This window comes from Alligator mississippiensis, chromosome 4 (genome assembly GCF_030867095.1).
Source record: "Alligator mississippiensis isolate rAllMis1 chromosome 4, rAllMis1, whole genome shotgun sequence".
NCBI lineage: Eukaryota > Metazoa > Chordata > Crocodylia > Alligatoridae > Alligator > Alligator mississippiensis.
This window is the reverse complement of record NC_081827.1, coordinates 24751602-24777198: the sequence shown is the minus strand read 5'-3', so window position 1 is coordinate 24777198 and position 25597 is coordinate 24751602. Positions and strand designations below refer to the sequence as shown.

At 40.8% G+C, this 25597-nt stretch overlaps 1 protein-coding gene across 2 annotated transcripts in view; it reads left to right on the top strand.

The window, feature by feature from the left end:
- RELN (reelin) overlaps positions 1–25597 on the top strand; it is a 557181-nt gene that overhangs the window by 358264 nt on the left and 173320 nt on the right. For both annotated transcript variants that reach the window (XM_059725849.1, XM_059725848.1), the window contains exons 12-19: positions 6547–6698; positions 9923–10035; positions 12194–12402; positions 16467–16595; positions 18631–18740; positions 21294–21360; positions 23391–23624; positions 24230–24391. In XM_059725849.1, coding sequence (XP_059581832.1) covers positions 6547–6698; positions 9923–10035; positions 12194–12402; positions 16467–16595; positions 18631–18740; positions 21294–21360; positions 23391–23624; positions 24230–24391 — 1176 coding nt within the window. The remainder of the gene's footprint in view (positions 1–6546; positions 6699–9922; positions 10036–12193; positions 12403–16466; positions 16596–18630; positions 18741–21293; positions 21361–23390; positions 23625–24229; positions 24392–25597) is intronic.

The window sequence follows — 25597 nt, the reverse complement described above, 5'->3', positions numbered from 1 at the left end:
GGAGGCTGAGGGGAACACACTTGCAGCCAGTCAGGAGAACACCTGACCAGAAGGGGAGGAGCCCAAGGGGATATAAGCCCAGGCCCCTGAAGCAGAGGGGCAGTGCAACCCTGAACACAGCTGGGAGAGGAGCTCCTGCCAGCTCAACCTGGTGGGGAGTGAGAGCAGCAAGCCCTAGAAGGTACTCGCGAGGCTGAGCCAGAAAGTGGGAAAGTGGTTTGAGCGTGGTATGATGACCCAGAGGGAGAGTGTTTGAGTTTGAAGTTGCTGCTTGCCTTTTTTTGTTCTAGTCGGATACCGGAGGACCGGGCATGGCTATGGGGACTGGAAAAGGAGGCCACTGGGTGCACCTGAGGGGCACGGATAGTTTTGTGCCCTGCCAGGGGCAGGGTTCAAGACAAAATCAGACTGAGCCTGAGAAAACCAAGGACTGAACTTGAGAGTAGGGTAATAGAGGCAGCCTGAGGCCTGAGCCCAGAGTGGGCAACCAAGGCAACCTGGGGCCAGAGCCTGAACCCAGAGTAGGCATTGGAGGTGGCCTGAAGCCAAGAAGGCCAGAGCTTGAGCCCAAAGGGGGTGATCCAGAGCCTGAGGTTGAAAGTCCAGGCCAGAGCCAGTGGGCCTAGGCTACTAGTCTACAAGCCAGAGTAACTTGTAAGCTAAGGCTAAGAAGGCTGAAGCCTATGCAAGGGAGTTACTGGGAAGAGTGACAACTGTGAGGCATGGGCCTGGCTGTAGAACCAGATGGAGCCCTAAGGCTTAAATAAGGACCATTGAGGCCATAGGTGGTGACCACTGGCTCACAGTGCCAGCAGGACATCACTAGGTCTTCCAGGGTGTAAGAGACACCTGTGGAGAACTGCATGGTTTTGGCAGAGGGTTCAGCAGTCATGAGAGATGAGTCAGGTTAGGCAAAGAAGCGGTGAGGGTGCTCCCAATTAAAATCAAGAAACATCAAAGCATGGCAGGCGAGAGAAACAGGGAGGATTATATAGAAGACTGGGAATTCAGGCAAGATTAGGGTGGCCCGATGGGGCACCACAGCTATCTCAGGGTCTGGCCAGCTACAGACAGTCACAGGCCTTCCTTCAAGAGTGGACTGCATGCTCTGGATCCTGTATAAATGGTCTAATGTCCAGACCTGGCAGTTAGGAATAACCAGCATGAGGCATGTTTCTGGTTCAAATAAGTGTGTCTCTGGTACCTCACCTCTACTGAGGGTTATATACAAGGTGGTACACTGGTACTTTGCTAGCTGAGGAGACCCGTATGCTAGTGAATCCCCTGAAGGTCAGATCTGTTGGCAGAACATGCCAGCATACAGGAAAGTACCAACTGGACCTTGTCATTCCCCCAAAGGTGATAAATATACATTATTATGTTTGGGAAAATACACTCTAGATACATGAAGCTTGGGTATACTATTTAAATTCTTCAATCCAAAGTATACAGGGTTGGTATGAACTTCTATAGCCTCTTCCCCCCCAAAATTGAGCTCCATTAATATGAGATGGATTCTTGTCCTAATTCCCAGGACATTAGATAACTGTGATTCTGAGACCTAGATGACCAGTCTGCATCTGGACCTTTGGCACTTGGCACGTTTTATTCTGTGTTTTATTTATAATTTGGTGTACTGTCAACATTTTCCTGTGAAAAATAAGTCAGGGAAGATAACTGAATATTTTAAGCATCTTATGTCACAGCAAAAGTTGATCAGAATTTCATGGAAGAAAGAAAAAGGTACATCAAAAGCCAAAGTTTGTGGAATAAGTCAAAAGAATCCTTCGGGATAGATAATATGGCCTGGCAAAATACATAGAATGCTACTAGTTGTTCCCTTTATAGTAAGTATATTCAAAGATTAAATCTTTAAGTGCTCTGTGTTTATTGATGTAACTCTCATTCAATTGAGGTCAATAGAGTTTTCCTTTTGTCTGTTAAGGCAAGGGAGGTAAGCCCATCCTCATTAAACCCCTCACAAAATATATTGATAATAGTCCCTGTTTATAGTAGAATGAATCCTTTCATTCACATGAAAGAGGAACTGAATGAAAATCCTTTAATACACAGATTAGGGAACAAATGCAGTTGGTCCCTGTGAACAGACCCTTGCAGTACCGCATTGACTTCTCACACAGATCTGGTGCATGATTATGCTTTGTGCTTCTATCTGTTGTAGACTGCATTTAGATTCATAAAGCAACACAGTGCTTTTTCTTATTATTTGTTTTTCATTAGTAAAAAAATGAGACATTGAATGACTTCAGTGAGCAGTGTTATGTTTAACAGAAGTGTTCTACATGTCTGTAGTCTGATGATAAGTAAAGTTAACCACAATTCCTGCTCCATTTTTCTTTCAAAGAAAGTTTAGATGTATTTATATAAAAATACCAGAGTAGTTTTAGGTCTATTTTTCATACTGAATTCTTGTTTAAAAAGGAATTATTCCTATAAACAGTCATGATCTATATCTTTCATGACCCCTAGTTATTTTCTGGGTCAGTTAGGAGACCATTTTAATTAGGTAAAATGGTGTGTAGAAACGACCAACGAACCATTGTAAGATTTCCTTGTATGAGTCAAAATAGGCTTAACTGTTTAATTCTTCAACTATATGGGGCCCCAGAGACACTTCTTCAAGACAAGTAATTGTATTTTGAATCATATCACACAATTTTTTTTTAATGCCTGTACAACTTAAATGCTTCAAATTTAAATCTATGTTATAACACAAATGCCTTGCTCTATAAACTTAGTTTATTAAAGGAGAGTTCCCCTCTTGAAAGAACAGAGGCAGAACAGGAACTTGGAGTCATTATTGACTCCAAGATGAACATGAGCCTCCAATGCCAGCCCGCAGCCAGCAAGGCCAGCCATACCTAATCATACATCCAAAGATGGATCTCAAGCTAGTCCAGAGAGGTGATACTCCCCCTCTATGTGACTTTGGTCAGGCCGCAGTTGGAGTACTGCGTCCAGTACTGGGCGCCGCACTTCGAAAGGGATGTGGCCAGCCTGGAGAGGGTTCAGAGGAGGGCCACCCACTTGTTGAGAGGGCAGCAGGACAGGCCCTAAGAGGAGAGACTGAGGGACCTGAACCTGTTCAGCCTCAGCAAAAGGAAGCTGAAGGGGGACCTGGTGTCTGCCTACAAACTCATCAGGGGAGATCAACAGCAAATAGGCAGAGCCCTTTTCTCCCCAGCACCACCTGGGGTGACAAGGAACAATGGTAATAAGCTGATGGAGAATAGGTTTAGGTTAGAGATCAGAAGGCAATATTTTACAGTTAGGGTGGCCAAAATCTGGAACCAACTTCCCAGGGAAGTGGTCCTCGCTCCTAACTTGGGCAAATTCAAGAGGAGATTGGACGATCACCTGTCTGGGGTCTTGTGAACCCAGCATTCATTCCTGCCCGTGGTGGGGGTCAGGCTAGATAATCTGTTCAGGTCGCTCCTGACCCTAGCTACTATGAAACTGTGACTATAAGAAACTAATTATAATTTTGTAGCCAAACAGTTAGTTAAGCTCTTACACAGTAATTTGTTCTTTATATTACACATTTATGTTTATATCATAAAAGCATTTAAATAAATGTTATTTAATTGTTTTCTTGGCATTTCTCTGTGAACCAGCAAGAGGTAGAAGTGGGATTTTTAAATGTTCCCGGTGGTGGCCTAATTCTTTTCTCATTGAAATCAATAATAAAAGTCCCAATATATAAGAAAATACCACCCATGTGCTCTGAAATAGTTTGAAAGGTTAAAAAAAAAAGTTTTAAATATAATAAATGGCCTAGGCTAGTCAGTAGTAGTGGTGTCTGTTTTTGAAAGTTATTCATTACTGGAATAAAATCAGTATATGAATTAGACCAGAATCCAGGTGTTTATATAAAAAAAAAAAAAAAAATGGATCATATTATCCTTTTGAAAAGCAAGGTGTCTCTTTTTTTCCCCTCTCTCCAAGTGCTTAGTGCTACTGAAAAAAACAAAAAAGGCCTCTTCAATTATGACCTACATATGTAATGACTATGTAGTGCAGTAATACTACTGTGAGATCCTTTTAGATCTTGGGGTGCCACACAATGTTAGCACCAGTAGGTGTGCAAACATGATTCACAAGGTAAGCCCAGAGACTTCAAATAGGAATCCATAATGTTAAAAATGTTCTGACTTATTGTGGTCTGTCTAAGTTCTTTTGAACAGAAGAATTGCTTTATTATTTTTCTGTGGTCAAAAACAAGTGAAAGCTAAGAGCTGGCATTTTCTGAAAGGTGTCTTGAGTTAAGGGTCTTTTTAGGTATTACACTTAAATCAACCTAAATAGAGTTAGGTCACTGTAAATACCAAACTGTACATAGTTCAGGGAGGTTAGACTGGGCAAAAAATAGCCAGTACGATCTAACATAGTTCACCTAAGAGGTGCACGTGTTAGCCTGATTTACCAAATGTCCATACACATTCAGAGCACAGCCCTGGGGCTGGAGAAGCCCAGCTGCTCACCCCAGCCCCAGGGCTGTGCTTTTCCTACTGCATCCCTTCTGACCAGGCTATTTTTAGCTCCTTGGTCCCTTCCTTGCAAACCCACAAAACCTCTGTCCCTGTGGACACCCCAGCTCCACCTCCAATTCCACCAACTGCTCCCAGACTCACCAATACCAGTCTGTAATGGGATGCGGTCCTTAAGGCTGGCTGTGTTCTCCTAAGGCCCCTTGACCGTGTCAGTTTGGGCCCGATGGGCACCCTCAGTTCTTTCCTGCCACATCTTTGATGATAAATATGAAAATAGGGAGGCTGCCTCTAAGTCCTCTTGGACATGGTTTGATGGACTTACTGAACCCCGTGAGTTCCCGGACCCCTTGTGGGTCTTGCTTCACAATGGGTGTTTCGGGGCACCCTAGCCTTATGGGTTTTTATGCATGGCTCCAACCTCTCCTTTACCACGCCCCAAGCCTCACAGATGGTACCAGCATTGTCTTGCCTCAGCCTTGTTGTAATTCAGCCCCTTGTCCTCACTGGGCCTGTCCCTGCACCCTCACTGGTGCCCCTTGTCCTCACTGGGCTCTCTGCAGCCCTGTCCCTGCGCCCTCTGTGGTGCTGGGGTCTCTGCACCCCAAATGCTATGCCCTCTCTGGTGCCAGGATCTCCACGCCCCCAAATGCCACAGTCTCTCTGGCGCCGGGGTCTGTGCCCCCAAATGCTATGCCATCTCTGGCGCTGGGGTCCCCACACTGCAGTGGGCCCCCAATGAGGCCTCCTCCTTCCCCAAATAGCCTCACCCAAACCACCAGTGTTATAAAACTAGAAACAAAACATAAGCCCCTGGACTATAACTTAACACAAGCTAGCAAAGGTGTGCTCTGCCCCTTTACCCTTACTCAGAGCAGAGGTTAGTCATGCCTCTTTCCCTTTTCATTCTCAAAGGGCTCCTTCCCCCTTAGCCACTGGCAGAGAACTGCCTCCCTTAGTTTCAGCATGGGGTCTATATGGGCCCAAGGCCCTGCTCCTTCCTGCCAGCTGACCAGGTACAGGTGCTGACTAATTTCCTCCTTAGCCAGTCGCCAAGGCAACCTGCACCTGGACTCCTGCCTGGCTCTTTGGGCTCTCCCCAGGCAGTTCCTGCTCTTCTAGGAGCAGGGCACCTTAGTGCCCTGCAACACAATCTATGATCACAAAACTTAAAGTAAGCTGCGTGATTAAAGATCAGATCCCAGGACTATCTGCACATGGTCTTAAACGTTGAGAGCCACTGATTTAGGAGATATAATAGATACAGTATTCTGTTTGAGGCTACATTAATGTATAAACACTTTCTAACTTAGCCAAAATAAAATGCATTAGGTTTATATTATATTATATTTATTCTTTTGCTACCAAATTAATAATAAAGATTATAGAGGTACAAAATAATAAGTATTTAATAGCAAAAATAAATATCAAAACGATTTCATAGAATCATAGAAAATTAAAGTTGGAAGGGACCTCAGGAGGTCACCTAGTCCAACCCCCTGCTCAAAGCAGGACCATCCCCAACTAGATCATCCCAGCCAAAGTTTTGTCTAGCGGGGTTTTGAAAACCTCCAAGGATGGAACCTCCACCATCTCTCTGGGCAACCTGTTCCTACTAAAGCAGCCCAGTATGCTGTTAGCCTTCTTGGCAACAAGGGCACACTGCTGGCTCATATCCAGCTTATTGTCCACTGTAATTCACAAGTCCTTTTCTACAGAACTGCTGCTTGGCCATTCAGTCCCCAATCCATCTTGGTGCTTGGGATTCTTCCATCCTAGGTGCAGGACTTTGAACTTGTCGTTGTTGAACCTCGTGTCCTATATTTAAAATAATGTAATTACAATTTCAGTTATGTATACGTTAATTTGTGCTACTTAAGATAATTGAATTTAAGGGACTGTTATAGAATGTATAAGTAATTTTGTGGTGTGAAGCATATTTGAATAATCTGCTTTTCATAAAACTGGAAAAAAGGCTGTTAGAACATATTTTTTGCAAACATACCTATACATCTGATTCCCTACACACTATATTTAGATGGGACATACTTGGAGCTGTCATTGGTACTGAATGTGGAACTCTGGAATCAGGCTCATCTATAGTATTTCTCAGAGATGGAGAGAGAAAAATATGTACTCCCTATATGGACATGACTGGTTATGGGAACCTGAGATTTTATTTCAGTATGGGTGAGTATGTCTTTTAAACATATTAAGGATCTGCAAAGTATGTGAGGCTGGAATGGAATAATAAATGTGTAGTTGAACAACTTGAACCAAAAGAAGCTAAATATCTTTTATAAAGCTGATGATTTAATACACTGGTGTGCTATTCAGTTTACAAACCAGTGTAGCCTTGTTGATTTCAACAGTCATATCAATGTAAGATGGGAGTAGCAAAGTGGAAAATCAGACCTAATTAATTCTGTCTAAAGGTGAGATATACCTCTGTTATCTAATTCAGAGAATGTTTTGTTTTAGAGCTACAAACAATCTCCTTATATAAGTAACACTACCACAATAGTGTCTTTCCAGACAATGAAATTCAGTGCAAGTGCAGAATGTCCACACGGCACATTCTGAAATACATAAACATTATCATACGTGTTGAAGTGATGCTATTGATCTCCACAGTGTAACAATCAGTTTCTGTGGCCTGAGCAGCAGCGATGATTGGACTAGCAGTGGTGGCTGAGCCCACAGTGGGCAGTGTTCTGGTACTCTGTCAAAATCAGCAACTCGGACTGGTGCCCCAGTCATCCTCCCTTAGTTAGGCCAATTGATGATCATATGTGCCTTCCCCATTGAGCTTTCCATTGAAGGGGAAGCTTGCCAGGGAAAAAAGTGAAATAAAAACAGGTACAGCTCTGCCCCCTCCTGCCCTAAATAAGGACACTGCTGTCAGCACAACTTTTATAAGGTGTTTGCTGTCACCAGACCTAATTCTCATAAGTGTTTGTAGGGTATGGGGAAATTTTTCAATATTTTTGTGGTATTTTTTCCAGGACATGTATAAATAAAGGAAATTGCATCCAAAGGTTATTCTCTCAATTAAGTATTTAGCCGGGTTTTTTAAAGTGTGAAAAATAATAGGATAATAAAGGAGGAAGCAGGGACTGAATTAGTGACCTTTTAAAGCAACCTTTTGAATCAACAAGAAAAAACACTCTTTATTCATTAAGTGAAAGTCCTGTTGTTGTCCAAATTGCTACACATCTTCCCTATCTTACATGAATTACTAATAACACTCAGGAAGGAGAGGTTGAATTGTTTCCAGCTCTCCCAAGCACTGCAACACCTGCAAGAGAAACAGGAAAAAAAGTTTCTCAACCTTTTGAACTATGGGAGAAAAGCTGTCAGCTCAGCAGGCATGGTGGAGAAATTGGAAGGTCCTATTAAAAGTTTAGGTTGTGCCTGTTTATAAATTAAATTAATAGTGATATAAACATTCAGGCCTACAAAGGCTTCTAAAAAGCAAATACTGTAGTACTTTCACACTTCAATCACCTCAAAGATGTGAACCATATAAAACTCTTCAGAATACTCTTTGCCTACTATCCCCTCAAAATTGGCTCTTTGCTAGCAAAGGCAACTGTCATGTTTCATATGTGTAACCTTAATGTCTCATAGAAGGTTAGCAAAGTTTTATCATCCTGTTTTTTAAACCAACCTGCAATACCAGTATGCAATTCCTGCATACACAGGAATGCACAAAACTTCCTTTTCCAGTGAGAAATATCTTGTTTTGATATTCATTTTCAGGGTACCAAAGGCCAACAAACTGTAGTCTTTGGTATCCACATTGTTTAAGAAGCTGTTGTAACTCTAAAAAAGGTATTTAAAGCCCTAGTTTAACACCCTAGCTACAACTCTATAGAAGCTTAACAAGTCTCTTGGCTCTCTCCAGATATGAGATTATTTCCCCACTGAATCTCTGTCCATTTCCAAAGGAGAAAACTGTCTCCTGTTTAGTCCCCAGTAGTTATACAAGAAAATGAGAGTACACTGTGCAAGATGCACAATGCATTTTACCAACATCCCAGTGGAGAGCAAATTCATTCCTGCCTGTCCGCCTGAAGAGAAGTAGACAGAGGATGTGCTTCCCTCAGTCTCTGGCGGACAGTAATGTAATCACAGCTGAATATGGAAAGGGAGGAAGAAGGGAATGAATGGAGCCTATCCACACCAAGCTGGGAGAACTGATTGGAGCCCTTCTCCCAGATGAAGATTCTGGGACATAGAACTAAACCCAGTTCACCTCTGTGAATCGCAAATGCATTGGGAGAACCACCATTGAGGCTGCTATGTTAATGCATCAGCTTTCAATTCAAGTAGTCTTTTATTCAGAGATTTGAAGCACTTTACAAACACTAATTTGTCTTTCCACCGCAGCCTGTGACTTGGATAAACACCGTGCTCATTACACATGTGGCAGAGGTCATCTAGCTAAGCTTATCCAAAATCTAAAACCCCAGCTGTGAAAGGGCAAAGAATAACACAGAAATCCTTCTGACTCCCTAGCCCCTATTGTATCATTAGACTGTCCTGCCATTCATTGGGAAATGGGTTTTTGCTCAGTAAAAATTGAGCCTGTTATCTTTTTCCCTAGTGGAAGTAATGGCAATGACAATTGCACATGGCACTTCTCTACAATATTGATTAAGGGTTTTGTTGTTGTATCAGTATGGATCACAGACATTTGTGGCACCAGCCCACTGGTATTCAGTGCCCCAACATTGCTCTCTTTGAGAGGCAGAAAGACAGACAAAGAAAAAGTGCCAACAACACCACTCATGAAGAAATGGCCAGGTGTACACTCTCCTGTACCAAGCTAGATTTATTGGCTAGTGGGAAAGGTAAAGAGAGAATAACTATGGTCTTATTCCCTCTCTGCATTTCCTCTCATATCTTTCGGAAAAACTGGTACTGAACAGCCATTCTACCAGCTGGGCCAAGCACGGTCTTTATGGCCTCTACTTGCACAGCACTAGACAGAGCCCCAGGCCTTTGTCTCTACCCATAATGTAAATACCGTAAGTAGTAGTACTGATTTGTACCAGAGAGATGAGAAATTAAATATTAAGAAGACCACTTCCAAACAAATAGGGTTTAAAAGGTACAGATAAAAACACAGCTTTTGGCATTACTTTTTATTAAAAGTTATTTTAATGAGCTGGTTAAAAAATAATTATTTCATGCTTTTACATTGTCAGTTCCTTGATCTCTGGCATGACCTATCTGATCAAATAGTTCTTATGCATTACTTCCTTAAGGCTTGTGTTCTTTTGTTTCAGACTTTAAATTAATAACATTTGGAAGTAATTATGCTCATAATTATGGGAATTTAATGTGAAACTGCTTTCAAATAACATGGCTTCAATTAGTCTTTTTTTTCCCAAATGTGGATTGTAAAGGAGGAACTTGTGATTCTGGAGAACCCCATGAAAACAATGTTATCCTCTATGCCAAGATTGAAGGAAGAAAAGAACACATCATGCTTGATACCCTGACCTATGCTGCTTATAAAGTAAGTATATTTAAAGATGATATATAGACAGTATGCATGTTAAAGCCAATTTGTCCATGGCAAGTATGGAATTCTATGGGTATTGTTAAACATAAGCTTTTCAGTTAATGTATACACAGGTTGAACTATTGAAAGGTACTTAACCATCACAGTTCTGAAATGCCTCTGCTTCCCTAATATTGTGAGCAGTACTGATAGCTTATTTAGTGCTGAGATAATAAACAAATAAGAAGGTAGTAGGTAAACATTATAAAAACTTATCATTATTATAGCCATGTATAGGTCAGGGAGAGGCATACAATGGCATATCATTAGCAGTGGAAGTATTTTCTGAACATGGAAAACATGGCCCGTTCTAGTTCTGCTCACAGACTTTGGGAAGCAGCAAGCATGTCAGATATATAAAGCTGGCACTTGCTAATAACTTGCAGTCCTGTTGTGAAAACTGAGGTTGCCTTTAAAAAGAATGTGCTGTATTTGTTGCCTCTGAAAATATTCAACTATCATTTGTGATTTCCAGAAAATTCTCCATTCCCATGATTTGTCAAGGGAACACCAGAGAAAATTTCATCTTGAATTTTGTCAAGTTTGTGCAACTCAAAGTAAAATTTGAGAAATTTAGGGGAAAGTAAAAAATACTAAATTCAAGAGTGGAAGGAGTATTTATAAAGCTTCCTCATAGTTGTCCCTCTATGAAAGGGAAACATCCCTCAAATACGGGCAACCAGGAATGGGGGCACAGAAGGGTTTTGGGAAGGGCTGTGCCAGCATCTGTCCATATCCCCTCTTGTGCCTATGCACAAGTTAGACCAGTTCTAAGGCTGTATATGGTTAAGCCACCCCAGTAGGAGGTAGAAGAAAGAATATTTCACTGTGTCAAATGCCAGAAAACTCAGCCTGTTTCTCCTTCATTTGAAACCCTTATGAGCCACATGCAAGTACAAGTAGCTTCTCTGGACTTTATTCACTGTGCTCCCACCTATGATCTGAACTGCTGATGTAAACTGTATTTTCCAAGGCAGAGAAATTCCAGAATTAGCCAATAAAAGAGATCATCTTGCTGAGAGCATAGACTGGAAAAGCAGCTATTCCCAAAAGCCATTTCCTTCTGCCTGGCCTACTCACTAATCTATGTACACTAATCAGGCAAGGAATTAAGAGTCCTGAGATAGGGAATAGAAAAGTAAGTTCTTGCTTGTGAAGGTAGGTGGGTGGGTGGGTGGCTGTGTGTGTATACATACCCACACACACAAAATATTGTTGTGAACTACACTATAGCATTGAGAATATAGTATTAAAGTTGATTTAAAATCTCACTTTTGTCTGAAATTGTTTTCATTTGCTGCTGTTAGCACCCAAGATTACTATAATTACAAAATTTAAAGAAAAAATGTGTTGGGATTTTTCAGTTACTATACCTTGATTTTTTGGCAGCTGTTGTTGAATCAGTTTCATTCTTCCACTATAATCAGTTTCATCAGCTCTCTTCTGCACAGCACCAGGAGAGGAAATTAAACAACAAAACAATCTCCTGCTTTCCCCACCCCCCACCCCTACCAAGAAATTCTGATTGTAAAATAGGAAAAATGTAAGAAGGGAACCCAGAGGGATCCTGAAATTGTTTTCTCAGATCAACTAAATTAAAAACTGATAGGGCCTCTTAAATACCAGTCCTGTAGCTGCACTATAAGGGCCAAATGTCATCAAAAGAACACTTACTCAGATTTCACACAATGTGGCATTACCTCCAAATTTGCCAGTTTACTCATATTATTATTCTAGAGTATTTAAACCAGATGTGCAGTTTCATTATATATGTTAATGTGGATTGGAATAGTTAAGAGATGATGTCCTCTTCAAAGCACCATTATTGCTAAGTATCATAATTAGTATTTTTCAGAACACAGAAAACATAGCTTGTTCTTTAATAGGTTTAAAATCACCAGCCTTGATTCCTAGTGTGCTGATGATCATCCAGTTAGTTTGAATGAGTCTTCATGTTTTGTGGAAAGAAGTAAGTTAATTAAATAATGAAGATGAAGGATGCAAGGTAGGAAATGGAGAAATATCGTTAAGAACCTTTTGAATTATTTTTCCTGTTTTTCAGTAGTATGTGTACCTTATTCTATAAGCCTAATTAGGTTAATTTCTGTTGAAGGTTCCATCTTTGGTTTCTGTCGTCATTAGTCCAGAGATGCAGACTCCTGCAACCAAGTTTTGTCTCAAGCAAAAGACTCATCAGGGGCATAATATGAATGTCTGGACTGTCGATTACTTCCATGTCCTTCCTGTCCTCTCTTCCACTGTAACTCATATGATACAGTTTTCCATAAATCTGGGCTGTGGAACTCATCAACCTGGTAACAGGTACAGCAGATTAGATTGATCTTGCAGCTGCTTTGTTTCTTTTTTATATTATCTGCAAAATTATTGCACTGTTTTTCCCTGAAAGAAGAAAATTAAAAACAACAAATGTAGCTTGGTTTGAAAGTGACATGAAGCAACTTTTAGCAGCAGTCTAGCATGTGATTAAGGAACTGGGTTTGTTCTGTGGAGATTGTGATCAGCTCTTGTGCCTTCAGCAAATTCCCTTTGTGACTATAGGCAAACTAATCAAAGCCTGATCCATTAAAGTTAATGACAAAGCTCCTATTGACTTCACTGGTCAAAAAGTCAGGACTCAGTTCCTCTTCTACACTATGAGGATAGCAATACTTCCCAACCTCACTGCTTTAAATGTGTATTTCTTCATCCCTACTCTGACATAACTCCAGTTGATTTTAATGGGACTTTTATTCAGTAGGATTTGGTACTTCATGCTTTGTAAGGTAAAGGAATTAGATGTGAGATGTAATCTTCCCGTATCTTATAAAATATACCTTACCATCATGGCTTTCTCAGTTAACCAGGAAATAAAGGAGAACTGTCTGCAAAATAGACTTGTATATAATCTTTGCTTAAGATGACAGTGTTACGTGGCTAGGTATGTGCCTGCAACAACCTCATTTACTGACCTTCCCTAGATTATTGCTGCCACAAAACTGAATACCTCCCATAGAAATGGCGCACAGTGGCCATTTTTAGGTCAGGAGTGTATGGCTATATATATGAAGACCATCACATCTAGGCCTACTTTATATAAACTTTGTGGCTTCACTTCTAGAGGGGCTTTGAAGTGTGGAGGAGGAAATAGGATGGAAGAAGCCAACTGTTGCTCAGTTTTTCACCCCCATAGATGGCTTTCTTGTGATCATCCGTGTGTAATGGTTGCCAGAATTTGTGCTATTATATTTAAGGGTTTTAAAAAGCAATTTCAAGTATTTTTAGCAATAAGTTTCCAACAACTTAAAAACTAAATTTAAAATGACTCTTTTAAAGAAATATTTATTTTAAAATGCATAAATAAACATATTTATTATATAATCTGTGACAGTTTTTCTGTGTGACTTTTCAGAAGAGTTTTTTTAAGTTTTGAAAGATTAATTTTCGTCCCATTAATACAGCATTTCTAAGACAGAAGTGTGTTCCCTTACAGCAATAAAAGAACTAACTTCCTGTAAGCCTGATTTGCATGTCACAAATAATTTGGCAGTTCAGATCTCCTTGTCTACAGCATTATACATAACGCTTTCATTACTGTGCATGTAAGAGACTCTCACAGAATAAGTTCCATGAATGTGACCTTCTAAGGTGTCACTGTAGTTAAATCTAAAATTAATTAGTTGAAACCTCATAAAGAATTTTAATAAACATTTGTTATATCAAAACAATAGTTACATAGTAAGACCCACTTTAAGTAAAGTCATATTCTCGGCAAATTATTCTGAAATGGAAAAGTCATAATCCTATAATTTTGCGTCAGAAAGATGAATTATGACTTTTTTTAATGGTTCATTGGTATTATTTAAAATAAAATGGAGGAAATTGTGCTGAGTAAATTACTGTACATGTATATTTCAATAAAGCAACAGATCCTTAATAAACTAATCACTTTCTAAATTACTTATGGAAGCTTCACAGAAAATTAGAAATCTAAGAACATCCCTAGAGTCATTTGTTGTAAACACTTGAAACATGAGCCAGAGTGAAATTCAAAGGAGGAAATACAATCAGTATCTTCTGGGGAGCTGAACCTCTCCATGAACCTTTTTAAATATAACACAGGGAATGATGCTGCACTGCCAAGTTTTCTCCTGGTCTAATTTCCTTCTCTGGCCAGATGCACCAGTGTGTTTGTCCAGTTTTGGAGATACCCACACATTTGACATTCATGTTACTAATGCAACATAAAACAGCAGTGGTGCTGATGATCCTGGTCTAGCCCTCAGGAAATCTGCAGAGCTCTTGTAGGTCGTACATGGAAATTTGAATTTGTTCAAGTGACTTGTCAAATCCACCACTACTCTGCACATGTCCTATCTAGGAAACAGGAAGCTTTCACAGCCCTTTTTAACTAGGACTATGGACAGAAGAAAACATTAAACTACATTAAAAGATGGGGAGAAGGACTTACCACCTATGAGTGAGTGTCAGCGGGCATGTCTACATGTCTTTTAATGCTCTTTGCCTAATGCTCATTAAATTTAGCACCTCCAGTGTGAGGGCATTTTTACATGTGCTCCAGGAGTGGTGGGGACAGCACTTTAATTAGAGCAGTGCTCAGACCCACTCTAATTAAAGCTCCACCATGTCTCATGTATCAGCATCCCCATGCTTAAAAATGGTGGCGGGGGAGCTTGAACTAAAGCTCGTTCAAAAAGTTTTAGTTCACGTGCCCCTGCTGCCATTTTTAAGCATGAGGATGCTGATACACGAGATGCAAGAGGCTGCTGGAGCACAGTTATTGCCAGCTTTGACACAATGTGATTACAGCATATGTAATGACAATGCATTGGAGCAACCTCTGCACTCATGTACAGGCACCCTGAGGTTCTAACTAATGCACATTAGTCTGCCCTAACGCACAGTAGCGAAAGTGCATGCTTTTTTAGTGATGTTTAATGCACAGTAATTTATTTTTACTGCACATTAGCATATTAGCATGTTTTTTTTATGCGGCACTTTAATGCATAGTAAAATATGTTACTGCACATTAAAACACACATGTAGATGTGCCCGGCTGGCTCATTTTAACTGTTCTGTGTACTCACTCCTATCCTACAGTGAGTGAAACTAAAGTGGAGCAGTTTACCCTGGAATAAAAAGCTACACGAGTTAGCCTCTATGGGCATTTATACACGTGCTCTGGTGGGGAGGTGTTTTAATTAGAGCAGTATGTAGAAAGATGCAGTTATGGGTAGAGGCAATGAGCAGTTAGTTCCCCCACTCCCAAATATGAAGTGAAGCTTATTCCTTTTTTGAACGACACACAGGCCCTGGCAAAGGGCTTTGAAGGCCATTGCATCTAATTCCCATTAGAGAACAAGAAGAATAGAGGCACGTTAGGTAAAGGAATGGCATTCTTTCTTCTGTCTTTTAAATATGTAACTTTCTGGTGATCGACAATAGTAGAGGCCTTTCCCAATCTTATATGAAAAATAAAACAAAAAGAATGAATTAAAACAAAGGAAAACTAGCATGTCTGTCCAGCAATGGGAGAATTCACTGCTGTTACTCCAACTTTTATGACTATTGCCAGCTTTCTGCTCAGGGGGAGTGGAAGGCCAGACCAAATATAGGTGACCTGCACGATATAGAGCTCATTTACGTACTTCACAATGCACAGCTAAAATATAGGGGTTCCTTTAACAGGCATATTTTTCCTGAATAGGTTGGCTTATTATAGAGCAAGTATCAACAGCCCTCCATGATATGGATGGCTTAGAGAGTCAGAGATATTTTGAGCCAGGTAGTGTTTTTATTTGGTTTCCTTATCAAAGTAGCTATTCTTGTATGCCAAAAATATATCAGTGGCCATGTGATGTGCTACGTGTTTGGTCAGTTAGTCACTTGGCCTTTCAGTCCAGACGACTCTGGGCAAAGCAAATATAAATAACAAATCAATTGCTATCTTAATCTACTATCCCTCCCAAATAAATAACATTTCACAGTGAGATTCTTCCTCTCAGTCTCTTCAGCATTCACTGACTGGTTTTTCCTGACACATCAGAGTATCATCAATCCCATTTAAACACAGTGTAAAAAATAATCTCATAATGAGCAAACAAAGACTGTAGTAATTGCTTTCCTATCCATCAGGTAAAGGCTTTCTGACATAGATTACCTTCTGTAGTCTTTAAAAGACTGAATTTGTTTTCTGTTTGGAGTTTCTGCTTTGTACTTAAAGCATTTCATACCTCAGCATCAGAGTTATCAATTATTAAGCAGCCAGTGAGTTTTGAAGCTTTTATATGCTGGTGCTACAAATACAGATTTATTGCATTTAGTCAGAGATCAATACTCACAGTGTGTTTGTTTCTTTGTATTGCCAGTGTCAGCTTGGAGTTTTCAACCAATCATGGTCGTTCCTGGTCCTTACTTCACTCAGAGTGCCTGCCTGAGATATGTGCTGGACCTCATCTTCCTCACAGCACAGTCTATGCCTCTGAAAACTATAGTGGGTAAGAGAATTGTCTGCCAAGATAACTATGGTTCCAGACTAGGAAAGAAAGTCAACATTTTTTTACACTGGAAAGCAGTGAATCAATGATCCCTATTTAACCTTTCATTTCTGACTAGCTGAGGACAGGAAACATGGAGCATGCCAGCCCCTGCAACTACCCAAATATGAAATATGAAGGACATAGGGGTGCAGACAGAAATGCAGCTCCCAGCTGTAACTCAAAATGTTTTCTGCAAAGTGTTCTGAGTTACAAGGTTACCCCAGACCAAACAGAAGTTCACTGCTGGTTCCAGTGGAGAGGGGAATCTAGCTGCGGGCTGGGATCCTGCACCCAGTTTCCCATAGCAGTGGCCAGGCTCTCTGCCAGTGCTCACTGTTTTCAGAATGGGAGGGGGGAAGGCAGTGGAGGGAGCTCCTTCTCGGGGCTCCCCAGCTGGTGCTCAAGGGTGAGGTAGATGAGTTGGAGCCCCCCACCTTTTGGGGGGGAGCTCCAATACACCCCCCTACCCTCCAGGGGGGGCTGTAAAACCCAAGACTGAACTCCCTGTGCTCCCTTTCCCCCCTCCTATTCTGAAAACAGTGACAAGCAGGGAGCTTCACAGACACAAGTTACAAATGATGCTGCATTTTGAAACATCTTCATCTGATACCTCATGCAATGATGGGTCAGATTTTCACCCAATGGGCCATTTTTTAAGTGGTCTTCAGCCATGCACTTGTGTTTAGTCAAAGCTATAAACTGCTTTCTGTGGCCAGATCGGGCAAAAATTGAAACTTCTGTCTGTGCTCAGGGTGTTTTTGTTTATCCAGTGATGTTTTTGTGATGCTACAGGCAAAATAAATAAAATTAAATGAGAGTAACCTATCTGAGAGTTACCTGTTTTGATAAATCCAGTAAATGGTAATAAATAAAAATGATCCCATTGAAGGCCATGATTTACAAGATCATGCATTCTTACTATTTTAAATGATGATTATACATAATTACACTGGAAACCAGGATCTCACTAGCTAGAAGCTCTCAGTGCTACAGTTTTATTGTACAGAACTACATGTAGATGCTCAATAAGAAAAAGAAATAGCCATTGAATGACGAATCTTAATACATGGGCGACTAGTGCCTCCTGAGTATGGGGGGGCACCAACTCGCCAACAGGGGGTGGAGGGGCAGCAACTGATCAGTGAAACAGGAAGTACACTTCTGCAGGGACTTCCGGTTTCATGGCTGGTGCTTCCAGGGGGTGTACGTGCACCCACGTGCACCCCCTCCATGTCACCAATGCCTAATTATGTGCTAATATAACAGAGGAAGGAGGAGGGCCCTTTACTTATACTCTTAACTACACTACCAATGTAAAGTGACTGCCAAAGGGTTCCTCTCACATAGGGGTGAGGAACCTTGGTGTCACCGATATTTACAATCCCACCATTCTTTCCCCCTCAGAATAAAGTCTTGTCATGGGTATGACCGGGGTAGGGAACATAGTAAGTGTCACTGTAAAACTCTTGGGTGCCACAATAGCTGGCTTTAATGTAGAGCAGACATGAGGTAGCTGGATAATATGGGCATCTGGTGGTCATGCAAATACTTAAAACAGGTAGAAGCTGCAGTTTGAACAAGATCTAGTCACAAGACTGGGTGGCTGGGTCTGTGTCAAATAATTCCTACACTCCCTCTATGGGGCCTCAACCAAGAGTTTAATTCAGTCTGTAGTTTAAGGGGAGCCCATAGCTCTGGAGAGATCCATTGCTAAAAGAGTTGTGATAACTTTACTTCTGAGAGTAGAAATGACTGATTTTTTACAGAGTTTTAAATAACATATACTGCACAGTACACAGTAAATAATTTTGCTGTGCCAAAAATTCTGCTTTCATTTGCATTTTCCAAATTGACATGTGAAAATGAAATCTAGACCTATGTGTATATCATCTGCTTAGTACTCTTCTGAGTAAAATAAAGACCTCTGAAATTCATACAGATGCTTAGCCACTATCATTTTAAAAGGTAGGAACTTGTGTTAAATGTGTTTCAGGTGGAGCCGGATAACTATTCCCCTTCCCAATGCGGCATTAACCGAAAACACGAGGATTCGATGGAGACAAATTGGACCAATCCTTGGAAATATGTGGGCAATTGATAATAGTTAGTATTCATCATCATCACCTATAATTTGAGTAGAATATCCATAGAGTACGCTTAGTAAACACAAATTTGGCAATGTCATAAGCCTCAGGATTTGCAGTTTGTTAAATGTGCTTCCTTCTTATGTGAAGTTAGCAGACAATGGGCACATACATGTACATGTGCATTAACACGCTTTAGTTAATGTGCATTTAATCTAGTATCCCAGGATGCCTGTACATGAGCGCAGAGGCTGATCCGACACACTGTAATCCATTAGATTAATTGAGTCTGCTGGAGTGTGGTAATTATTGTACTCCAGCAACCTCCCACATCTCATGTATCAGCAAACCCCACACTTCAAAATGGTGGCAGGGGTGCTTGAACTGAAGCTTATCAAATGAGATTTAGTTCAAGTGCCCCTAGTGCCATTTTGAAACACAGGGATGCTGATACACAAGAGGCTGCAGTGTCTTAATTAGAGTGGCAGAGCCACTCTAACTAAAGCACCACCCTCCCCACCACCTCCAGAGCAAATGTAAAAAAAGCTTAAAACTGCCAGGATACTGCCAGGTACATATAGATAGATAGAAAGATATTTATGTATATATATTTACATTTTAAATGATGCATATCACATCTAATATACCTATCAAATAAATATAGCTGGATCTATCTCTCAATCTATTGATCTAATAATCTATAATGTAGATCATAGAAAGTTATGGTTTGATGGGACCTCAGGAAGTCACGTATTCCACCCCCCTGCTCAAAGTAGGACCAACCCCAACTAGATCATAGCAGCCAAAGATTTGTGTAGCTGGGTTTTGAAAACCCCCGAGGATGGTGCTTCCACCACCTCTCTGGATAACCTGTTCCAGTGTTTTACTACCCTCCCAGTGAGAAAATTCTTCCTCATATCTAACCTAAATTTCCCTTGCTGCAACTTGAGACCGTTGCTCCTTGTTCTGTCATCTGTCACCACTGGGAACAGTCTAGCTCTATCCTCTTTGGAACCACCTTTCAGGTAATTGAAGGCTGCTATTAAGTCTCTTCTTCTCTAGACTAAATAAGCCCAGTTCCCTCAGTCTTTCCTCATAAGTAATGTCCCCCAGCCCTCACCATTTTTGTCACCCTCCACTAGACTCTCCAATTTATCCACATCCTTTTAGCAGTGGGGGGCCCAGAACTGAACACAGTACTCTGGGTGTAGCCTCACCAGTGCTGAATAGAGGGGAATAATCACTTCCCTTGACATACTGGCAGCACACCTACAAATGCAGCCCAGGATGCCATTAGCCTTTTTGGCAACAAGGGCACACTGTTGGCTTATACTGAGCTTATTGTCCGTTGTAACACCCAAGTCCTTTTCTGCAGAGCTGCAGCCCAGCCAGTTAGTCCCCAGCCTGTACCAGTACATGGGATTGTTCCATCCTAAGTGCAGGACTTTGCACTTGTCCATGTCGAACCCTCATGAGATTCCTTTTGCCTCAATACTCCGATTTGTCTAGGTTACTCTGAATGCTAGCTTACCTTCCAGCATATCTACTACTCCCTCCAACTTGGTGTCAAGTGCAGAGTTGCTGAGGGTGCACTCTGTGCCATCTTCCAGGTCGTTGATGAAGACATTGAACAAAATTGGCCCCTGGACCAACCCCTAGGGCACTCTACTCGATACCGGCTGCCAACTAGACATTGAGGCATTGATTGCTACCCTCTGAGCCTGATGCTCCAGCCAGTTTTCTATCCACCTTACATCCATTCATCCAACCCATATACTTCCTTAGCTTGTCTATGAGAATATTGTGGGAGACTGTATCAAAAGCCTTGCTAAAATCAAGGTATACCACATCCACCAGTCTCCCTGCATCCACAAAGCCAGTCATCTCATCATAGAAGGTAATCAGGTTGATCAGGCATAACTTGCCCCTCAGCGAGTATACACACACACACATTTATACATATACATATATAAACAAATATGAATATGTCTCTCAAGCATACGTATATGTTTGTGTGTGTGTATTTGTGTAAGTATGTGTATATATAAAAAGAGAGAGAAAAAGAGAGTGCAAATAAGTAGTTAATTTTCATTACTTTTTTATTATATTGTTTCTGTATTCATTTTAATGGGATTTAGTATCAACTCCACATTTCCAAGGCAAAATAAATGCTTGCTTTTAGAGATAGTGACATTATGTCAAAAATAAAGCAAAAATGAAGGATAAGTGCATAGATACATACACGGTTAGATGTCAAAACACTGGTAAGTATGAAAGTCAGTAAAGGTGAGTTACTGTGTAGGGAAATGCAAAATGTAACTGTCAGTACAAGTTCAGGGAAACAAAAGTATGATAAAGTCAAGGCAAGTCTACAGTCTGTAGGACAATGCACTGGAAACAGATGCAAGTAAAATACAAATGCATGATTTGGAATACTAATACAACATTTTTATTAGTAGTAGTAGGAGTCTTAATGATGATAATGATGATTATAATCTGTATGTTGGTGTTGGCTATCTTCTGTTTGTCACGTAATACAACCTTTCATTTAACTAATTTCTCTTCTCTGCAGTTTATATTGGTCCATCTTGCCTCAGATTCTGCTCAGGGCGAGGACAATGCACTAAAAATGGCTGCAAGTAAGGGTTCTAATAATTCAAGAGTTAGTATGTTTGCTTTTTGTCAGGTAGTTCATTTTGTACTCTAACATTTATAAGATTCTTCATTTCATTTGTAGTGCTATAAAGCTAAAAAATCAACTAAAGTAGCATTTGATAAACTTTAATCTTTCTAAATTACAGTGTTTTTAGTAATTTTGGCACTTTGTTTAATAATTTTCTTGTATAATTAACCTGGAAAGGGTCTGACTTCCCATTCCTTTTGAATGCACTATATTACACTCAAGAAATGTTAACTGCATATGGTTATGTACTTTTTATGATAAATTGTGGCTGCATCACTTTTTCATTAGTTGTGCCAATAATGAACAGAATAGAGTTTTTATCTTTGTAGTTTTGGTAGACTGAGCCAAAAGGAGTTGAATTTTAGAGGGTCAGCACTCTGTGCTTTTTGAAAAATAAGCTTCTTCAAGGGGTCTTAACCCAAGGCAGCAAGGCAGTCAAAGTCACTGGGCATTTTGGAAATGTTAGGTTAATTATATTCAGGCATTAGAGTTAGCTCAATCACATGCTGAATTCTGTTTTATTGTTAGTTATAATCATGTTTGACAAACTGCAAATACAAGCAAGATAATAACTTGGCACATGAGCTAGTCTGTAGTGTTAGGGTCCCGCTACATGTGCAGGTAAAGGCACAGTGGGATCTAATGTGAGATCCACACAATTGCACCCTCTTCTGTACCACATGTTCATGGCAGGAGGTGTGATTGTGGGATTGTGCACTAGATCCCATCACACCTTATTGCCAGTACAGGGAGAGCCTGAGATCAGGTTCCCAAGTTCCCCCTGCACCAGCTCCCATGGCTGTGAGCCCCATACCTGCTGGCTCACAGCAGGAACAGCCACAGAAACACTGCTTCCACTACCAGCTCATCAGCTGCGGGGCTTGCAGTGGGGGCAGCATCATCAAATGCAGAACGTGCAGCAAAGGCGTGGGGGCGAATGGTGCCACTCCTGAGAGCCTCATCAGCTGTGGGGCCCACAGAGGCAGCATGAGGCTGTGATGCTTGCAGTGGGAAAGAATGCTGCAGCCACTGTGAGCCCCACAGCTGATGAAGCTTGTGGCAGTGTTCTCCCTACTGCCCCCACTCTGAACCCTGCAGCCAATGATGCTGCCCTCACTGCAAGCCCTGCAGTGACGAGGTTCACCGCAGCATCAGCATTCTTCCCATTGCAAGCCCCACAGCCAGTGATGCTGCCCTGCTGTGAGCTCACAGCAGCAGCAATGTCCCTGGTGCTACCCCTGCTATGAGCTCAGCACCTCACAAGGCTCCCAAGGGAGGTAGTGATCTTCCTGCTGCGGGCCCCACAGCTGGTGAGGCTCACAGTGGGGGCAGTGCCTGGAATGGTACCACCACTGCGAGCCTTGCAGCTGCAGGCCTGGCAGTGGGTGGTTCACTCCTGTGACTGGGAGCTCCTCAATTCATGGGGCTCTCAGCCACAGGGGAGCACTTGGCACATGTTGAGCACATATTCAATTAATTGAGCCCATGTTCAATTAATGCCATGATTAGAACAATCTACATTTTTTGTGGAATAACTTTGTAGCTTATTGCTTGCTTTATCATGCCTTTGATTGGTTGAATGTGTGGCTGGGTCATAACATAAGGTGTAATTAACTGGTTAATCACACCTTAAGGAACATGTAGAAGGGGCCTTAGAGACATCTTTGTATCAAAAAGAAAACAAAGCACTTCTATATTTTTATTTTAGATGAAGATATTGATCTCTTTTTACATGCATGTGAGATTTCTTTCTAAACAGGGAAGTGAAATATTAACCAGAACAAAAACATTGTCCATAGAACATTTCCATAAAGTATAATTTATTTAGAAAAGAGCATAGCATTTAGACTTTATTTTTAAGGTCTTAAAAGTTTACAACTTATGTTTGGATGCAAAACTATTACCTGATTTTCTACAGGAAAAGCAAAAGGGAACCATAATATTAAGTCAATTTTGATTGTTGTGTTTAATCTATCCTGCTTACAGGTGTGATCCTGGCTTTTCAGGGCCTGCATGTGAAATGGCCTCTCAGACATTCCCAATGTTTATTTCAGAAAGCTTTGGCAACTCAAGGCTCTCTTCTTATCACAATTTTTACTCTATCCGTGGTGCTGAAGTTAGTTTTGGCTGTGGAGTACTCGCAAGTGGGAAGGCCTTGGTTTTTAACAAAGATGGAAGGCGTCAGCTTATCACTTCTTTTCTTGACAGTTCACAGTCCAGGTGAATACAACAGATTGGCAACAGGATGTAGACAAATTTAGAAACTATATTTGGAATAGTAATTGATGGGTTTGTTTTTTGGGGGTTATAATACTTGTCTTTATTTAACCACTCTTGTAGCACAATGATAAGCATTTTGAAACACTTTGTTTTGTGTTTTAATTTTGATTGTAAGGAATAAGTAACAATCCTTTCACTGTTCCAGATTTGTAAATAACATGAGTATTAAACAGGTTTGGGGGCAATTATTTTACAGCCAGGTTGGAAAATATGAAATGTTAATATCAAAACTAAGTGTCAGAGCCAAGTGCTAATTAATTATTTATAAGGTTGTATTTATTTGACAGCTTGTGGCAGCTGATTAGATCCATTCAGTATCTCCTCCTCCCCTCCAGAGCCTACTAAATAATTAAATGCAGTAATGATTGGCATTTTAAAAATATATATGCCACATTGCATTACTTGACTGTAAATACAATTTCAGCTACAAAGACCCATAAGTGGTTTTATCATAATTTGTCTCTGTTTTTAAGATCAGAAAATGTGATTAGGAAAAAACACAATATAAATGGTATACTAAAAATGTTGATATCATTCCAATCTAGGTTCCTCCAGTTCACTCTGCGCCTGGGAAGCAAGTCTGTACTAAGTACCTGCAAGGCTCCTGATCAGCCTGGGGAAGGAGTGTTACTGCACTATTCATATGACAATGGGATTACATGGAAACTACTGGAACATTATTCTTATCTCAACTACCACGAGCCAAGGTATTGAAGCAGTGGTTTGTGTAAATGCATGTGCACTGAGATGTAGGGGAGCTAATTTTATATACTGGACCCTGGCCAATTTTCTACATTACTGAAAACCGGTGTATTCACAGCACTGAGCCCTGGGCATTGGCAGTCAAACTCAGACTTGATGTGCAAGCAAATTGTCTTCAGTGGGGGTGCATATGCTTCCACAAGGAATGATTTTTATCCTCAAGAGAACAAACAAGTTGTTCCAAGTATATTTTGAAGCTCTAATAAGGAAAAGTGAACAGCACATGAGCATCAGTGATTTTTCCTTCAAAAAAACCCAAACCATCCATTCTTCCTAATACAGTTATAAATCATTAAATCTGTATCCTCCATCCCCTGAGACAGTTCAAACCAAGCTGCTAAACCTGGAGGGGGGCCAGAGGTGGTGTGAAGCATAGGTTACTTCTAGCTGACTGAGCATTCTGCAGTGACAGCTTGAGCCTCAGGAGGAATCTGGATGGCCCCTCTTTATCCTAGCATATTGGTGGAGACACATCACAGACTTCCCCCTCCTTCTGTTTTGCAGGAGACCTTCATCTCTCTCCACAAACATATGCACCAATTTTGGACACATTCCATTTTTTCCCATTTGTGTTATAAAAAAAAAAAGATACCAGAAACCAAGACTCCTGTTGACCTGGTAGAACAAAGGGCAGAAGGATGAGGGGGAACATAATTTCACTCTGAAAGCCTTGCAGTCTTGTAGCAGATTGAGGAAGGACAGAAATTACAGCTAAGGGGAGAAGATAAGGCAAAACATGCATTGTTTCAAACCCCTTGACATCATACTGCATCATCTGCTTAAGCTAGAAGCTTGAGAGGTCAGAGTGTGGTCTAAACACAAATTTATTGCAAAGTCTGCAGGAAGTTTCTGCCATTCATGGGGCATCCACAACCTTTCCATTAAGTACCACTGTCAATTGAGGATTCATGCTACCATCCTCTGACCAGCCACATCTCTCTTCAACTGAGGAAAGCATCTAAGCACATATGTAATAAGCACGTGAGAAATTTCACTGAACTCAGTTACATATGTGCCTAGGTGTACTGCAGAATTGGCAACTTTGATGTTTTTTCATCCTGTATCTTGAGCAGGGGCTAAATGAAAATTGTAGCATTAATTTCCAAGGCATCCATATGTTTCACCTTAATCTTGATTGACTAAATATAATT